This window comes from Lepus europaeus, chromosome 22 (genome assembly GCF_033115175.1).
Source record: "Lepus europaeus isolate LE1 chromosome 22, mLepTim1.pri, whole genome shotgun sequence".
NCBI lineage: Eukaryota > Metazoa > Chordata > Mammalia > Lagomorpha > Leporidae > Lepus > Lepus europaeus.
Window position 1 is genome coordinate 21,751,168 of NC_084848.1, and position 18,477 is coordinate 21,769,644.

Here is an 18,477-nt window from a genome sequence, read left to right on the forward strand (position 1 = left end):
GCTCTGATAAAGACCAGCCCTAAACCCAGCTGGTGAGGGTTTGGGTGGAAAATTGTGAAATTAGATCCTTGGGGACCAGCTTTTGAAATCAAGAGTATCTTCCTATGTGTTCAACAAAGCATCTTACAGGAAACAAACAACGGATTATAGAGACACCACGACCTGATATGTAGGGTGAACACCACAGTAGCTTTTGAGTTCATATGGCAAATTAGTCTGAGTTTTTTTCTCTTCTTCTTAACTTTATGTCCAGTCATTCTCAAAAAAATAAACAGAAACCCAAAAGCCATTTTTCCCCTCAGATCTTGAAAAGTTACACGCACACTGGCCAGAACCAGATAAGGGTTGTGTGTGGGTTTTTTTTTTTTTTTTAATTTTATTTTACTTCATTTTTGTTATTTTTTTAAAATTTTTTTCTTGTCTGCTTTTTTTTTTATTTTTACATAATGAAACAGAAAAAGAAAACATTGTTACAGTCAAGCTTCACAAACATTACAGGCCCACTTGGAGTTATGGGGACAAGTGAGCCATGAAGTCTTGTACCTTTTGCAAAAGGTCCTCGTGAGAAGGAAGACTCCCAGTCCGGGAACGTGGAGGAGCCAGGGGCTTGCTCCAGAGCGCTAAGTATGTGCTTTATGTTACAGCAGGGCGGAAAGAACTGTCTCCCAGCCACGGCTGCAACACCGCAGCCCTGGCTGCACTTGATAGAGATAGACACCTCTGTGAGTGCGTCCTGGTAAAAATGGTTTTCCCCACCAAAGTCCTGGTATACCCCGTCTCACAGTTAGAACAGTTCTGACATCTGTGAAGTGTCACGGCCGAAGTACGCGCGTCTAGAGGGAGAAATACCGCTGGTGTCGATGCATCTCTCCTCGGTGCCGTCAGGGTTACACGTAATACTCCTTGTCCTTGTTTTTCTGTTTCTTGTGGCCGCCCTTGGCGCTCTGCTGCTTCTCTTTCATGAGCGTGCCGTTGCTCTGCGCCGAGTTGCTGATGTAGTTCCGCGTCTCGTCCACTTGATAGGACCCCTCGTCCCTGTTCCTGTACTTGTACATGGCGTACAGGAGGATCAAGATGCAGAGGGCGGCAGCAGCCACAATGCCGACGACCATCCCTGTTGTACTGCTCGACTCCCGGATCACCTCTGAGGCCCCCGGAACCCGTCGGATTCCCGGCTCCGTGGGGTTTGCTGTGGGCACATTACGGAACATGGGGGAAGTAATTAGTGGGTTCTTCAGTTTGGTGCTGTCTAGCTCATAGGCAGTGGGCAACGGAAGCAAGACTACGTCAGGCTGGGGTTTGAGATCACGGTTATTCATTTTGCCAGCTGGCAATTTGGGCACCATCCCAGACGAGGAGGAAGCTGTGAAGCGGATCAGCTCAGGGGACAAAGATGTGGTAGTAGTCCTACTAGTTTCGGAGACTTTGTTAGGTCTAAAGTCCTTGGATTCCCACTTGGGCGCATGTGCTTTGTAGCCACCTTCGAAGATTGAAGTGGAAAGACTCTTATCTGTTACCAAGGAGAAGGTGGTGTAAAAATCTTCATCATCAGTAGGGGGCAGGTTAGAGTCAAAGGTTTCCCCTGAGCCATACCCAGATATCACCAAGCCATCATCATCACAACCATCGCTGCCTTGGTCCGACAGGCAAGGTAACCCCGCCTCAGAGGTCATGGACAGGGAATCTTTGGTGGTCTCAATAATGGTGAGGAGGGGGCGAAAGGTAGGGGGGAGAGTAATGGAAGGTGCACGAGTAGCAATAGGAGGGGTAGCTAAAGGGTCTTCTACAAGAAGAGGAATAACTAATTCACCTCCTGGGATTGAAAAGAAAAAGAAAAACAGAGTTAGTACAGTCATCAACACAATTTGCAAGCCCTCTCCATGAATGGCATTCTTAGGTTACCCCTCAGGGATCATCATCCAGCAGCCGGGACCCACGTATGATTATCTTTGGGGGTAGCCTCATCACTGCCAGCTGATTGAGAGCCCATTAGATGCCTCTTGCCACCCAAACCAGACTTCTTGAATCAGGGGTTTACATTGTCAAGATACTCTCAAGTAATTATTTAGATAGAATTCAAATATGTTGTTTCCAGGATCTGCTTATGGGATGATGACATTTCATTAATTGGGTTGTTAGACATACTGGCTATCATACTTGTGTGTGGGAACATTCTCACATGTGCCTATTTACGAATTGATTAATGTGCTTGTAACATCCATGTTGCTTTCTTGGGAGTCTGCTTACCAACCAACCTATTCTCCTTGTCACTGACAAAAAGATCAAGGGCATAAAGGACATACAGTCTTCACTTAGTATAAGCTAAGTGACAGACAACCTCCACTAGTTAAAAAGTTGTTCTAACAAACCCATTTTGACTTGTCATTTAATAGTGGACTTTGTAGAAAAGCAAACTTGCCTCATGTTATAATAAAGGTTTATGCAGTGACTTTTTTTTTCTTGCTGTTTGGAGCATACACTGAGATGGAAGGTAGATTTTAAAGAGACTCAAATGTAGCTACCCCTGACATGCAAGATGCTTACTTTTAGATTCAGAAATACTCACTTACCAAAGTGAGTTCTTTAAGACTAGTGATTGTTAACTCCAGGGGCAAAAGTAAGTTTCCTTATCCAGACCCTCATCAATGCCCTTGTAAATATGTGGAGTAAGGCAGGAAAGAGAGTTCAGGATAGTTCATGAGAGCACTATTCCTTGCAAATCATGGATGCCACAGTTATTTGGCTGTGAATATTGTTCCCTTAACTGTAAGGCTAAGATGTCCAAGGGTCTTTGCCCAATGTCATTTTCCATGCAGATGAAGAATCTCGAAAAGCCACAGTTGAAGTATTTTCATTAAATTTAATCCAGAAAAGTTTATTCCATCTTCAAACAATTGTTTAGCAGTATAACATGTTGTTTCCCTGCCCCGATTGATCAGAATGTTGCAATTCCACAATGTTGTTATTGAATGCTTCTTTCTTTGCTGTCCTGAGTTCTCCATTTGGTAATAACTTCACTGAGATATAATTGTCAGTGTCTGAGCATCTGTTTGAATTAATATAGACTTCTAGGGTTCTAGCTTTAGAGATCGATTCACATACTAGTTTTCCATACTGTATATCTTTAGAAACTCTCTATTCCTCAGTTAGAACTGCTGCATCTAAATTGTCCAAGTTTCAGGTGTGCTGCCTGGTGTCTCTTGAGAACACAGCTATTGCACTCTGAAAACACTAGAGAAGCATTGTTGGCACCCATACAACTTTTCCTGCCTGTCTGTTGAGCCATTAACTTTGTGTTACTGGGAAGGAGCCCGAGTTGGGGAGGAAGGTGATGATGTCTGCAGTTTGTATCCTTTGGAAGGGAAGGGATGACAGAGCACTGTACTGTCATCTCTGGCCTATGAAAGAATTTTGGAAGCTGTGCTCTATACTGGATTTCTATCCTGGTTCTCAGAGCTTGAAACTGAGCAAAATGGTCTTTGCAGGTTGGCCAAAGCTTCAAACCTGATCTCGTGGGCCAGCGTGCCTTTTTTTCAACATTTTGAACATATATAATTCATACACCTTGCAACTTATTGAATGCATAATTTACACACTGTTGCTAGTGTTTATAAATGGGATTTGAGTGCGGTTCCCTAAGGGTAAGTGGTCTTAATACTAACCCTGAGAAAACTTTCTTCCCTTATTCTTCTGATAGGAGGGCCCCCCGCGGTGTATTTAGGATGATACAGAGGACAGGGAAGTATTTGAGTAATCAGAGCAGACATGAAGGCCCAAGGCCTGTGCTGTTGGTCTGAAGATCCACTAGGGATTTTTCAGGAATGCTTTTGATTTCTATTCAGAGAACGAGACAGGATTTATTTTTATACCCAGTTAGACTGCAATGAAGGTTTGGCATGACACATGTACCACAGGTCATCTGTCTTTATTACATTGACAAAAGTAAACCCCAACTGGAGTAAGGAAATTGGATTAACTGATAAGGAATAACTGATTGATGGGAAGAAAAGAGCTAGGATAAAATGTAAAGGCAAACTATCCGGTAGGATGCCCATGTCCCTTTAAGTGAAAGTAAGACCACTGTCTTCATGGTGCCAGCACTGTGGCAAGTATTTGCAATTTTAGTGTACCATCTGTAGCAGCCAACTGGAGCCTTAAATTGGCCTGTTTTTAAATTTGGTTTGTTTTTTCTCTTTACAATCCTAGCTATCACTTCAGCTTTGTTGTTTAAAATCTACAAACTGCTCACTCTGCAGTTGAATGACTCCACTTTATTTTGCTATTCTCCTTTCATTCAACACCCTAATATAAGCATCTCTCTTGGATTTTTTTTTTTTTTTTTTTTAGGAAAACCATTCTTATCAAAATGGTATGGAGTGAGGACTCTGAAGTACAGAGCCTGGAGCAGGCTCGTGAATTCTAAAGTGAAATGAAATGAGTTTATTTTAAAACTCAAATGATGTAAATGCTATTATGGATTTTAGTACTTATCTAATCTTCAGTGGGCATTTTGTTAGTAGTTCTGGTGGCAGTGATACAAATGATAATTGATGTCCTCTGTTAGGAAAATTGGGATACCACTTATGCTGGCCTTTAAGTAACAAAACTGTAGGGTCTGTTATGACCTCACATTCCTGGCATCTGAAGGAATGCAAGGGCACCCTTAGCGTGAAATGAAGTCCACTGCGATGCAGGGGTCATTGTTACAAATGGGAATCAGAGAGAAATTATGTGGAAATTTTAGGATGATTGTAAACATAACATCTGCCTAGGACAGCTGTGTGAATTGGGATGTATAACCCATTTTAATATCAAGTCTGTCTTTAACATTTAAAATAATTACAGTGTGCCATCAGCCCTTCATTTGCATGTCATTGCTTTAAACAATACCCTGTAGCAACTTTTTATATGGGATTTACATTGTCACAGGTAATGCCAGAAATTCAGAAATGATTTAAAGTCCAGGAGGATGTGCCTAAGATACGTGCTAATACTGTGCCACTGCGTATGAGGGACGCATTTCCTCCACTAGGAGATACTTCCTTTGTAGGGGCCATTTAAAATACTTGTGTAATTCAAAGTAAATACCCTCAGAATTGTTGGAGCTGCCAATTTTTTGGGGGGGGGTGCCCAAAGAAGATGGAGTCCATGAAGAACTGAAAGTATTCATGGCATCGGTGTACCTGAAGTTACAAAGGATTACAGGCAGAGTGGCACAACGCTTGCACTCCATCAAAACCCTACTTTCCTCTGTCCTCCCCAGAAGTATCTGCATTCCTTAAAGTTAGCATTTTAAAATCAGGAATATGTACACTTCTGACAGCATTGTGCTTTTCTTTATACTAGTGAGATCACTAGGGATATAAAAGGTCTGTTTTAGCCCTGAAGGCTGCCTTGCTTTTGTTGCTTTATGAGTGTATTTATAGATATATAATTCATGCCTCTAGGGCTGATATCTAGCAAAAGGGGCTCTCTGCCATCGAAAAAGACAGTGTATTAAAAATTTAATAGGACCCTTCTGAACTGTGAGAATGTTGGGGGTGATGGTGAATGTAGCAGGTCATCTAAAAAAGACAAGAGGACCAGCAGGAAGTTTCTCTCTGGCTTCAACCTCTGCTTCCTTGGAAATAGGGTCTGAGGAGTCACAAAAGTAACAAAACAATGAGTGTGAACAGCACTGCACTGGGAAAGGACACCATGCTCCAGTTCCTTGAGCTTCTGTTGGGCTTGTTACCTCATATGTTACTTGAAATATTCTCATTATGTGCTTGGAAATTCAAACAAAAAGGGGAGAAATCATTCTTGCCTCCCACTCTATTAGGCATTCATTGGTACACATTTAGTTATGTGGTGCCATAGAATTAGACATTCATAGCACATAAATATGCCCAAGCTTATCACCAAGAAATTGCTCTTCCTCCACTACCAGAAAAACAGACAAACATGGCAAGTACCTGTGGAAAAAATAGAGACAGACACAAATATTTCATAGGGGCTTAACTTACATGTTAACATGATGGGTATTTCTAAGTTGGGCATTTCTAGTACCCTGCCCACCCAGAAGCAAGTGGTATTTGGGAAATGGGTTTGATTTTAAAAGGCTATGGTTTCCTTTTATCACCCTAGGGCCAGCTGTGATGAGCCACATTACCCTGACAGAATGATCCATTGTCAAAGCACAAGCCACAAAGTGGAGACTTTCATTTGGTTTCATAAAGAGTTTTGCCTTGGAAGTCACTCAAACTCATCAGATTTAGCATCAGATTTATGCATCAGATTTATGTTGATTCAGAGCCCTATGACTTTGTTCAAAATTCTTAACCTCCATAAAGTGGTAATGAAATGGACTATCTTGCATTAATATTAAAGTATATAATGCATGTTAAGTATTTAGCACAGTGATTTTTGCTCCTAAGAAATATCAGTTTCAAATACTGTCTCTATCACTATCTATGACTTCCAAACACCTAAATTATTAACCACTGTCTTCTGACTCATTTTCATGTAATGGCCTCATCCTATATGATGTCAATAATTAAGGTTATTTTACATGGAGCATTTGAAAGAATATCTAAGATTTTTTTTTTTAATAAAAGAAAGCTCTTTGCTACATTGACTTGGAGCCTTTTTAGTAAATATTAAACCTTGTAATACAATTAGATAAAATAATACTCCATTTAGGAAATTCTTAGTTTTAGTTTGAAATATTACCCAACATATCAAACAGTGCACATTCTCATCAAATGAGCTAGAGAGACCATTCATTGAAACAGCTGACTTGGAAACATACCATTGTGAAATATCCAGTTTGATATCAGTATTACCTGAAGCTGTTACTGAAATATTAATGATTTTCCTTAGTAAATGTGTAGTTCTTACCCATCTTAGGTTTCCTGAAGTGTGGTAGGCATCACAAGGTCAAGGCATCTCATCCTAGAGTTGCACCCAGTGGCAGTACCTACCTGAAATATTTCCTAAATAAAAGCTTAGATGTGGAAATCACCATGTTTCTTCTCATTAGAATCTTAGAAGCCTTATAAAGCTTACCTGAATAAACCCTTCAGAAAAATGGCAACTACTAATAGGAAGTGAAAAGGAGAGAGAGAGAAAAAATGTATGGTTTTCTGTGTGTGTGTGTGTGTGTCTTTTTCCAGAAGTTAGTTTTATACACTGGAAGGCATCAATATCTGAGAACATCACTCAAATCACCTGGGATTCTTGATGTGTTTATTCTCAGTTAAATTGATTGTGTATCCTGTGGTGATGGTATAATCCTGGGTAACCATACTACCATAGTCACTTGAGAGTACCTTATTTCCCCTTGGCTGGTGGAAATTTAAATAAAGCACTGGTGTCCCTGAATACTTTCTAAAGAATTAAATAAGGATGCAATTAGAACTGATAACATTTGGACCTAAGTCAACTCATTATCTTCTGGGCTACACCTCTTCCACAGGCTGTAACTAGTTTTAATATCCCACTGCGGAGTCTGCCAACACTTTAAAGACTTTATAAGAGTTCAGGCAAAGAGGCCAGGCTTTCTTGGAGTACAAAGACAATGTCTACCAATTTTTCTACCAAGAGTAAATTCACATTGATTATTAGGAGCAGTTCGACACAAGATACAGCAGTGAAAAATAAGCAAATAAACATAAAAAATACTCAATATAGTTTTTAAAATCATAGTAGGAAATAAAATCAACTTTAAAGTGAAAGTAAGCTGGGAACGGGAGTCAGTACGAGAGCAAACAGCAGCAAGGCATTCACAATAGAGGTATAGGAAGAAAAGTAAAAGCAAATAAAAAGAGCCACTGTTAGAAAACAAAGAAAGAAATCATTTCCATATAGGCAAAAAAAATTAAAACGATTACCGTATTAATTTATAGTCAACTTACATCAACAAATTGCCCGCATGTTTTTTGGCATGAAAGAAAAATTTACAAAAGAAAGTTGTGTAAGAATGCTCTTGGACAAGTAGAATTGCCACATTCTTGTAACTTGCTTTTTTTTGTTGTTGTCATTACTTAAAAAACTTTTGAGCAAAATGTCTAATTTTTCAAATAGAATAATTTACAACAGAGGATGATACAGGGAGGTGACAACACATACATCCACACCACATAACATGAAAAGAAAAAAAATCTGCACTTCAGGAAAGTTTTACTTGAGGGGCTTGGGAGGGCATTGAATTGAATTTACAATAATTGCAATTGTTATGATTGAAAAAATAAAACCTGTGTACTTTTATAATTTTCTTTTTTAAAAAAAAGTATGTTTCTAAAGGGGTTTGATTGAATTTCTGCATTAGTATAGATTTTCAGGTATATATTTAAATATTTTGTCTTTTTGACAATTTTAGACTTTCAAAGGGAATGGATGACAGCACATAAATTTTAACAATGCTAAAGAAAGGGGGATTATGGGAAGGGAAGATGCAGAGAGGGGCGGGCGGCATCTATGAGTGTACTACACAGGAGATGAAGATGATGGGAGTAAAAGTGTAAGTGAGTCGCCATGTCCATGTAAGGGCGGCGCGGAGTGATCTAGCTGCATTAGAGCTTCTGGCTGTAAGGAAGGGATGGGCAATATACAAAAACAAATGAGCCTACACATGCCCATCTATGGAAATAAAGAACAGAACTCTAACACTGACAATCTCACACACCCTAAGCTGCAACTTCAACATGCAATTACTCCAAATATCATTACAGTTTCAAAGTTTTATAAATAATACATTCAGTTTAATGTTTTCCTACTAATAGCCAAATAGATCAAATAATAATAATACCAATAATCATGATCAAAAGCAAAAACAAGGAGACTAGATATAGGCATTCAAGTTGAACAACTTCACCGGCAGCGACACAGCCCCATCTGTATCATGGGTATTGTTGGGGAGGAGCAGTTTAGAGAGCTTCACAGGTGGTTCAATGGGGATTCTGCATTGGGCACACCCGTGCTGGGTTGCTAACTTCATTCCTATAGGGAAGTGGGACTATCCGCATGGCATCATCCATCTTTCCCAAGCCAGCCATACTGCATGAGACCATTGTAACTGGAAAGATGGGGCTGTGTGGATTCTGCAGCCGAAGTTGTTCCACATTTAAAGAGGGAGTGGGGGGAAATTGCATGAAACAATTCATAACTTTTTCTCATAATTTTGGATAAAAATAAATCTAAAGATCTAGCAATTCAAGAGAAACATTGATATATATATATATGTAAATATAGATATAATACAAAAAGCACTTAATTCTCAAACAAGGGAGAAAAGTAAAAAAAAAAATTAAAGAAAAATAGAACTTAACACACTTTCAGAGATGAACAACCAGATGCACACTCTGAAAAGGCACAGACAGAGCCGCCTGGGGACACGTTATTTTGCTTCACTTTTTCTGGCTTATTGATTCCCCTTTTTGTGATAGTCAAAAACAAATTTTGAATTTTTTTTCAAGAACAATGATGAATTTTTTTCTTTCATAAAAATAAAAAGGGCGTGCAGTCTGGATGTACGTCATAAGTAAACATTTAAAAAGGAAGAAAGTGGCTAGACTGATAAGTGGGTTATTGTCTATGCTCTTTTAACTCGAAAAAGGTTAACTACTGAACACATGCTTAAAGTAAGTTGCATTTAGGGAAATTAGGAAAACAGAACAACAAGCTAGGGTTAGGGAAGGTCAGCAGGACAAAAATCACTTTGGGGATGGGAGGAAGGTATTGTGTTTTGCTTCATGCGTTTCCAGTAGTGGGGAAGGACATCTCAGTTATTAGGAAACTGTATGTGTGTGGTGGGCATTTAAATGATGTCTGAAGTGGCAGAAATGGAGATTACAATCGCTATGAGTCTACCGGTTGTACTGTAGGAAATGTATCCCGTATTATGTCGCAGACTTAGAAGGTGCATTTTTCAGAGATAGATGATAATTAAGAGTGTTCTTGGGTTTTACCAAAGTGACAAGTCATCATGAATGATAACATGGTATCACAAGGAGCCTCATACATGGAGGAATAGCCAATATTTTTCAAAGTAATGGTGGCCATCCCCCTCTACACTCCAAGGAGCACAGTAACTGTAAACCATAAAATAATCCAGAAATGAGTATGGATTATTAAGAGGCTATTAGGGCATTCTGTGTCAGTCATGGAGAGACCGTTGTGGGAAACAGAATGCTTCATTGAATCTGTGCTGAGAAAGAAAAGTATGTGTACAGAGAGGAAGATACTGAAAAGAGACATGGGGAAGGAACTTTGAGAAATGGCCTCAGCCTCTACTGGAAGAGATCGCTTGAATTAAATTGACTATTACATCCCTGTGAGAACACTAATGGTTAACCAAGGACTGGGAAACCCAGGTAGGCAAACCACAAAGGCAATTCTGCATGCCAATTCCAACTACCCCTAAAAGCTCTATTGGGTGACTGACAAATAGCATGAATTTGGAGAATGATTCTGAATTTTGCCCCTGCTGGAACGCCCCTTTTATTATTTTATTTTTTGAAACAATTACAGTAATGTGTCCCCATGGTTCAGTCCATACCAAGATTTTTAGTCTCTGGTTTAATAATGTCAATCGTTATTCTGGGAACTTCACAAAGGGTAGCTGGAAAGTTTTAGGATACAGAAGACATCCCAATCATGTGGGGGCGGAAACCCTTGTTGCCATTTTTTTTTTTTTTTTTTTTTTTAATGAATTTAAGATTGAATTACATTGTATGGAAACATCCTATAAATGCTCCTATGGTCTCACAAGGCATCAGGTGACTTCTGTAGAACAAAGTTAGTGTTGATGATACACATAGGGTTGTTCTTTGTTTCACAGAAAACAGTAGGAAACATAACTCTTCTGAGAGTTAGCGTAAGATGCTTGGAGGCATACATACTCCCCAGTAATGGGAGGTGTTCTTAGGGAGATTAACATTTTGAGTCTCTTAAGGTTTCTTCTGAGTACTTATTTCAAAATTACCTATTTTAAAACTCTTAGAACACCACTTGAATTCTGGAAAACACTGGTTTAAACAACTGAACATCACGAAGTTGACACTTTGCAAATAACTTATGTATTTTTAAAAAATTCATGGAAGCACTAGTTTCAATTAAAGCCAACACAGCCTGAATGTAGTGCATTTATGTGCATTTTTACAATGTAACTCCATTAGGTTACATATACACAGCTTGTATGGTCTCTTAAAATATAAAATCAAAATGTTAATAGTTCATAATCATGTCACAGCTTCATTTTCATCATGCATTAATTATAATTTTCATAAACTTCATGAGCATATATCTATACAGGGAATTAGGAATGCACTGGAGTTATGGCTGTCACTGAGAGAAACACAATTTGGTAAGAAATAGCATATTTCCATATAGCCATTTTTATCCCATCACATCATAATAGCCTTGTCTGAATGTAAAATCAATCTTTATAAAACATGAAATGCAATAAGTAGAATTACACTGTTCAAAATTCATCTTCAGGGGTTGACTTGTTTTCAGGAAATAATTTTGAAAACTATTTGGGGTTAAGCTTGAAAAGCCCAAACATACACTCAAGTTGCAATTTCAATATCTGTGGCGAAAATGGGTCCTGCTTGCTAGCCCACATTGTCTACAGTTGTGTAAGAAAGGTTCAAGAGCAAGGCCCAAATGAATTAATCTGCATAACAATCAGTATTTTAGATTTCTCAGGGAAAATCTCAGTAGAGGATGGGAGAGGGCACCATCTCAAGAGTCAATTGAGGAAAGACTGGACAAGTTACAAACAGGGAAGCTAAGAAAGGAATTGGGAGAACAAACACTTGATCAGGATTTTTAATATTTCTGCAAGAGATATCTGTCCCCCTTAGCAAGTGTACAAGTGCATTTTCACTGATGGATTGTATGTGTCCCTGAGGTGAAGGGAAGGGTTCTTCTGCAAGAACCAGGGGTTCCGTTCTGCATCAGTTTGGTTTGCAGTAAAGAAGGAGCCTCTAGGGATGTGAGGATAAGTGAGCTCTGTATCTCTGAGGGCACTGCAAAAAGTTTATGGAGAATAGACCTGAGTTTGTTTTCCTGCAAACGAATTGAAATCCCTTTGTCATTTCTGCATGACAATGTATTGTCGATGAGCATTCTGAAAAGCCCTCATACTTCGGCTTCTCACAGCCTCTTCCCCAGACATATGGGTGTTCGGAGAAGAGGAGAAGGAACCTATGTGTTTCTAAATTTAAAGTATAATAATTTTCTTTGCTGACTATAAATAACCCAAGTCAAAAGTTCAGATACTGTGTCCCAACTCAGTTTCCAGACCTAATTACAAAACTGAAATCTCAAGATGGAAAAGAGAGCCCAGGACATGATCAATCTCCAGGTGTATGTATTAATGATTTGTTTGCCCAATGCACACTGATTTTTTCAAGTGTCAGAAGGTGAATAAGAATGAAATATTACAAAGGGCACTATTAGATTTTAAACACTGGTAAAACAGAATCTTTCAATCTGGAAGGACTTGAAGTTAGTGGTTTTATTCCCAAGCATTAACTTGGATGTGTAATTTTACCTTAAGGTCTCCATCCTTATTTGTGCCCATATTATCCCCTGTATGGATTGCTAATGAAATTGAAATGCCTGTCAATTGCACTTAATTTATTTTTTTGTCTTAACTACACCCGAAGAAACTTTAAGAAAGGATACTAAGAGCTAGAATCCAGTAATCATTGCAATGTATGCTGATTGAACAAATGGATGAGTAAATGAATTAATATACTGAATTGCTTACATTTTTACCCCAGTGCTAGCCTACAGCTTTCATTAAGGCATTACAATCACACACAGCTACAATGACTTACCTTGTGCCTGAAACCTCTTAGCAGGAAAGAATTGTATGGTTAGAAGACCTAAGTTGCTGGTATTCGTTGTACAGCGCAGTTGCTTGCTAAGATGTTGAACAGATCTGTTAATCCCTTTGAGTTTTGTTTCCTCATGTGTCCTATGGAGATTATAAATCTGGTTAACTAACCTACCTCACAGAGTAGGTTTGCATATCTAATGAGATTTGGAATGGGAAAGGGCTTATAGATTCTAAGAGGCTATGCTAATGTTTGTTACTTTTGTCTTCCAAGACAAATAGCCATTTCAGATTCAACACAGGAGGCTGAGTCCCAGGCAATTGAAATCAGCTCTATTTCCAGTGTGATCAACTTGGAGTACCTGCTTTAGCATCAAGCAAATAAGAATATCTTCCATCCCGAATATTAACCCAAATCGTCCTTATTACTACTTTCCAATCCCTATCTCCATCCCTAATGATGCTAACTTCCTAAATGTTGATTACTGCAATATCGCTGCATTCTTCTTGTGGGTTTTTTTGGACATGTTTCCGTAAGAATTTATTCATTCTGTGGTGAGAAAACAGACCTGGGTGGGGAGGGGAGCAGTTTCTTCCTTCTACATATCAAACTCTGTGATTTGAGACTTTTCCTGCACCTCAACCCATGGAGTCCGACTTTTCTCATTTATAGAATACTGAAGACTTATGTCCTCTCTAACTCATAAATTCATGTCATATGTTAGAGCACTTTGGAAACTATAAAATATTCAACTAAAAGGTAAAAAGATGCTACTAGCTATATTCTACAAGCTTAGCACTGTCTCTGTGCTACAAAAGAGACCAAAGGGAATGTTGGCAAAGGGGAAAAATCTCAGTAAATCCCTCAGAAACACATAGCCAGTGGACATTAGAACTGTGGAGTAGGACGAGGACACGAGTGAACAGAGAGCGAAGGCAGTGTTTCAGTTCCTTTCTCCTGAAAGTGTTCATTCTAATTAAGATACACGAAAGGGAGAACCTGGTAAGAAATTACAGGAATTACTATTCTTCTTCTTCTTCTTCTTCTTTTTTATTCTTGACAGGCAGAGTGGACAGTGAGAGAGACAGAGAGAAACGTCTTCCTTTTGCCGTTGGTTCACCCTCCAATGGCCGCCGCGGTAGGCGCGCTGTGGCCGGCGCACCGCGCTGTTCCGATGGCAGGAGCCAGGTGCTTCTCCTGGTCTCCCATGGGGAGCAGAGCCCAAGCACTTGGGCCATCCTCCACTGCACTCCCTGGCCACAGCAGAGAGCTGGCCTGGAAGAGGGGCAACCGGGACAGGATCGGTGCCCCGACCGGGACTAGAACCCGGTGTGCCAGCGCCGCTAGGCGGAGGATTAGCCTGCTGAGCCACGGTGCCGGCCCACTATTCTTCTCTTTTTGTTTTAATGCTAATCAGGTATTAGTGTTAGAAAGCTTTCCTTCAGCAGGGGTAATTAGAAGATCCTGGATGCACAGGTTGAATCTTTATGCCTTTACTTTAAAAAGTCTACCGCACAGGAGAACATGCTGTTGGTCTGCAGTACCCATGTGTAACAGTGTGTGACACTTTGGAGTTGTGTTTTATGATGTAAATAGCTATCCTTGCTGAACCTTATTTCTTTAATCAGAGAGGCTGTTTTCATAAAGTAAAACAAACTAAGAGTCATGTAAATAGTGTTCAAAGCTGTGAATTTAGCACGGGAAGGGTCTTGAAAAATTTCCTATAAAATGTGCATTATGAAAAGGTAATGCATGAATTTCAAATTTTTTGCATCAATAGAAATTTAACTTTCAAGTCAAAGGACATAATATAGCACCTATGTAGTAGGAATAAGCCTAAAGATCTAAAGTCCTCAACATGAGGACTTTTAGATGGTTTGTTAAATGAACAGCTATCAGGGCTTCTCGCCACAGGGGAAAATAAATGGAAAACTAGGTGGGATAATGGATATGTTCACTTGTCTTACTATAGTAACCATCTTACTACCTATCATATCTCATAACATCATTCTGTATACTATAAATTAAAAGTCAGATCAAATCCCCTGTAATCTGCCTACTGCTCTAGTATCAATGCCAAGGTCTCCTTCTGACCCCAGTATCTCTGGTTCTGGCCATATTCTGTACCTTGCCTTCCAGGAAAAAGTCTTTCCTTGTTCATTGCTGGGGTAGTCCCTTCAAGAGATTAGGTCTTATCTATAATTTCCTTCCTTAAAGAGCCTGCCATGACTTCCATAGGAAAGTAGCTACATGCTGATTAACTGAACATCCCCTGGGGAATCCCTGCAGTGTTCATCAGCTGACTCCTTCCCATGCATTTGTTCATTCCTCTCCTTGAGTGGACAAACTTTTCTCTTGTTGCCCACTGTCCTCAGAGCACAGAGGAGTATTGCCGAGAACAGCTCCTGAGAGAAGGGATTATGCCCTTGATAAACTGAAGACGCCTTGGCAGGGGAGGCCCCTCGATTCTCTGACACGGTCCTGTGTAGCTCCTAGTATGGTGCTTCGCACACACAAGGCACTGACTAAACGTTTTTGTAAATAGACTAAACGTTTTGTAAATTAACTAAACTATTGAAGCCCTGATTTCTCTATTTGGTTTTCTTCTCTTTGACCCTACCGTAAGCCAGATGGGATTTCTCTGCGTTCCAGTGCAAACTGGATCTCTGCATCCACCTTTCATTTTCAAAAAGAAGACTTCTGAAAACTGCGTCAGTATCTAATTCATTCTCACTTTCATAAACTGGAACTAGAATTTGTGTTAAAAACCCAGGCTCTCCTTTGCTGGGGATGAGATAGAGCATTGTTGGTTATCTTGAGGCAAGGAGAGAAGAAGCCAAAAATATTACTAATGGGGAGAATGGTGATGAGGACTGTGAAACAGTACTTGTTTAGCTTTGCCTGCTGTGACCCTGCACCTACAGACAGTACAACTGGGCAGCAGTGGGACCCTTATCCTGAACTGGTGCCCTGACACTTGATGATGTTTACAGACTACTACGTTATTCAAGAAGGTTTATTTTGCATCTGTTGTCAATAAGAACTCATGTATTCTATCATTTGGACCAAAATTTTGACTGTTCTATTCATGTTGAGATTTCTCTGGATGGTAGCAGCTGGGTTTTCCAACCTACTCCTTCTTCTCAGTGTGGACCTTAAGTTCTCTAAGTTACCCATAGGAAATACAGGAGTTTGATCCCATGCTATAATAAACCTCTACAAATTTCAGCAACATTCTCTCTTACTCCAAAATCTGTATTCATTGCAAGGAATGTACAGTGCTCATAAAACCAATACTACCAAAGGTATATTTAGAGTTAATTAGTTAATTATAGAAAAATAGTGCTGGGCAAAGACAATGGAAAAGCTTACCCCAGACTCAAACTCAAACACTTGACATTGGGATAATGTATTATGACTATACAGCTTTGATTTCATGTAACCTGAGCCTCAAGACAAGAGTGGACTGCAGAATGTCTAGGTGGGCAAGATGCATAACATAAGCTAAACTGAACTACTGTGAGCTGGGAAAATTTCTAGTAATTTCAAAAGCTCAATAAATGTGGGCCTCTAGATTAGTTAGAATAGGAACTTAGGAGCAAATGTACAAGATCAAGGGGTAGAAGCAATTTCCTTGTAAATAGGAAGAAAGAGGAAACATATAATTAGGCATAAATTATAATTACATAGTTAAAACACTAAGTAACCAGAAGACTACTTCTGAAAAGAAATGTTCTTAAGAGTATGAAGAACTTGCTCTCCGCAAGATGTCGTGTTAAGTCCTTCATAGATTTTATTTCATTGAATTATTACAACTGCATTGCTAAACTTGGACTTGAAAAAGCATCATGCCTGAAATTATATAACTAAGAAGGTAAGTAGCTAAGACTGTACCTAGTTGTATATGAGGGTTATCTCTAACAATAGAATTAAGGGAATGGAATTAAGCTTATTGTTGGCAAAAAAAGAGGAGCAGGTGTTGCGATGCAGCGGCTTGAGCTACCATTTCAGAGACATCCCATATGGGAGTGGCAGTTTATGTCCCAGCTGTTCTTCCAATCTAGCTCACAACTAGTGCTGGGAGGCCAGTAAATGATGGTTTAAGTCCATAGGCCTAGCTACCCATATGGAGTTCTTTTCTGTTGGCTGTTGCCTTAGCAGATCGGAAACCAGAATGGAATCATTTGTGCTAAGTGACATAATCAAATTCAACTTTACAACAGGCTACTTCTCCTTAAAAAAAAAAAAAAAGAGAGAGATTCATGGCAATCAATCAAAATGGGCACAGTTTAACTGAGTCTATAAAAAACACAGCATTGAAAGGATCCTTCCACTTTTTGTACCCTCTACCGCTCAGCACATTGGAACACTCATTCTGTAACCCAATTCTAGAATCACAGAAATAGCCAAAACATCTTTAAATTGACTTGTTTTGTTTTTCATCTTTTGATAATCCCAAACTGGTAAACCCAATAGTAATTCTAAGGCATTAAGAAAAAAATGACTACTTTTGTACAGGCAGTGATGCTAGCACAGTAGTCAGAACACACTAGAAGTAGCTTCCTACTAAGTCCACAGAAACCACTAAACCAATCCTGTCTACAATCAGAGTGGCATGGTGCTTGGATAACACAGCAGCATGGCTCCAGATTTGTTAAGGGAAAGGGAAAGAGTTGCAGGTAGCTTTGAAGACAGAAAGGCCAGACACTATCAGGTCATTGTTAGTCTTCCCCCAGCCCAGCTGAAAGTCCTATTTCCTCAATGAGGTCTTCAGTATTAGGTTAAACAGATGCTGACATTTTGTATGTGCTGTTTTAGACAGACATGTTATTCGATTGTTAAGATTGCCTAACACACATGCTGACCCTATGAGATGTCTACTCAAAGAATTTGGGAAACATTGATGGTTTAATTTTTAGCAGTTGTATCACATTAAGAAAGTCAGCATGCTGAGAGCCTGAAGCCCACTTGCAATCTGTATCTTTATGCATATGGTTAATGTGGTCACTTGCAGTCATTCCCTATTAGAATGCTCATTCCTCTTTCCTGGTACTATTCCACAGTAACGTTTCTCCCAATTGCTATTAGCCAGAAGGTTATTTTTTTCCAAATAGATGAATATATTGAAAGCTGAAACAAAGTATTATGTATTGGCCTTGCAAAATCATGTGACTTAGGATTTGGATTGCTTAAGTCACTCTTAGATAACCTAAAAAATAAGTTTTTAAATAAAATATTTTAGTACAATTGTTAGTGTTCATGTAAATAGTTTACTTGAGGTGGGGGGTTGGGGGCATCGTGGCATAGCAGCTTAAGCTTCTTCCTGCAACTCCTGCATGCCCCATGAGTGCTGTTTCCAGTCCCGGCTGCTCCATTTCTGGCCCAGCTCCCTGCTAGTGCCTGTGGGAAAGCAACGGAAAATGGCCCAAGTGCTTGGGCCCTTGCACTCAAGTGCAAGACCAGAAAGGAGCTCCTGACTCTTGGCTTCCACCTGGCCCAGACCCAGCCATTGCGGCCATTTAGGGAGTGAACTAGTAAATGGAAGATTCTCTTTCTCTCTGGAACTCTGCCTTTCAAGTTAAAAAAAATTTTTAAAAATAGTTTGCTAGGCTGATTTTTTTCTTAGGTACAGCATATTACAACTAAATAA

At 39.5% G+C, this 18,477-nt stretch overlaps 1 protein-coding gene across 9 annotated transcripts in view; it reads right to left on the bottom strand.

The window, feature by feature from the left end:
- Positions 1-484: 484 nt before the first annotated feature.
- NRXN3 (neurexin 3) overlaps positions 485-18,477 on the bottom strand; it is a 1,693,693-nt gene continuing 1,675,700 nt past the window's right edge. For 6 of the 9 annotated variants that reach the window (XM_062181847.1, XM_062181846.1, XM_062181848.1 and 3 more), the window contains one exon: positions 485-1,189. In XM_062181847.1, coding sequence (XP_062037831.1) covers positions 888-1,189 — 302 coding nt within the window. In that variant the 3' untranslated portion in view covers positions 485-887. Of the gene's footprint in view, positions 1,814-18,477 lie in introns of all 9 variants that reach the window. The other 3 variants (XM_062181845.1, XM_062181844.1, XM_062181849.1) reach the window with 2 other exon arrangements.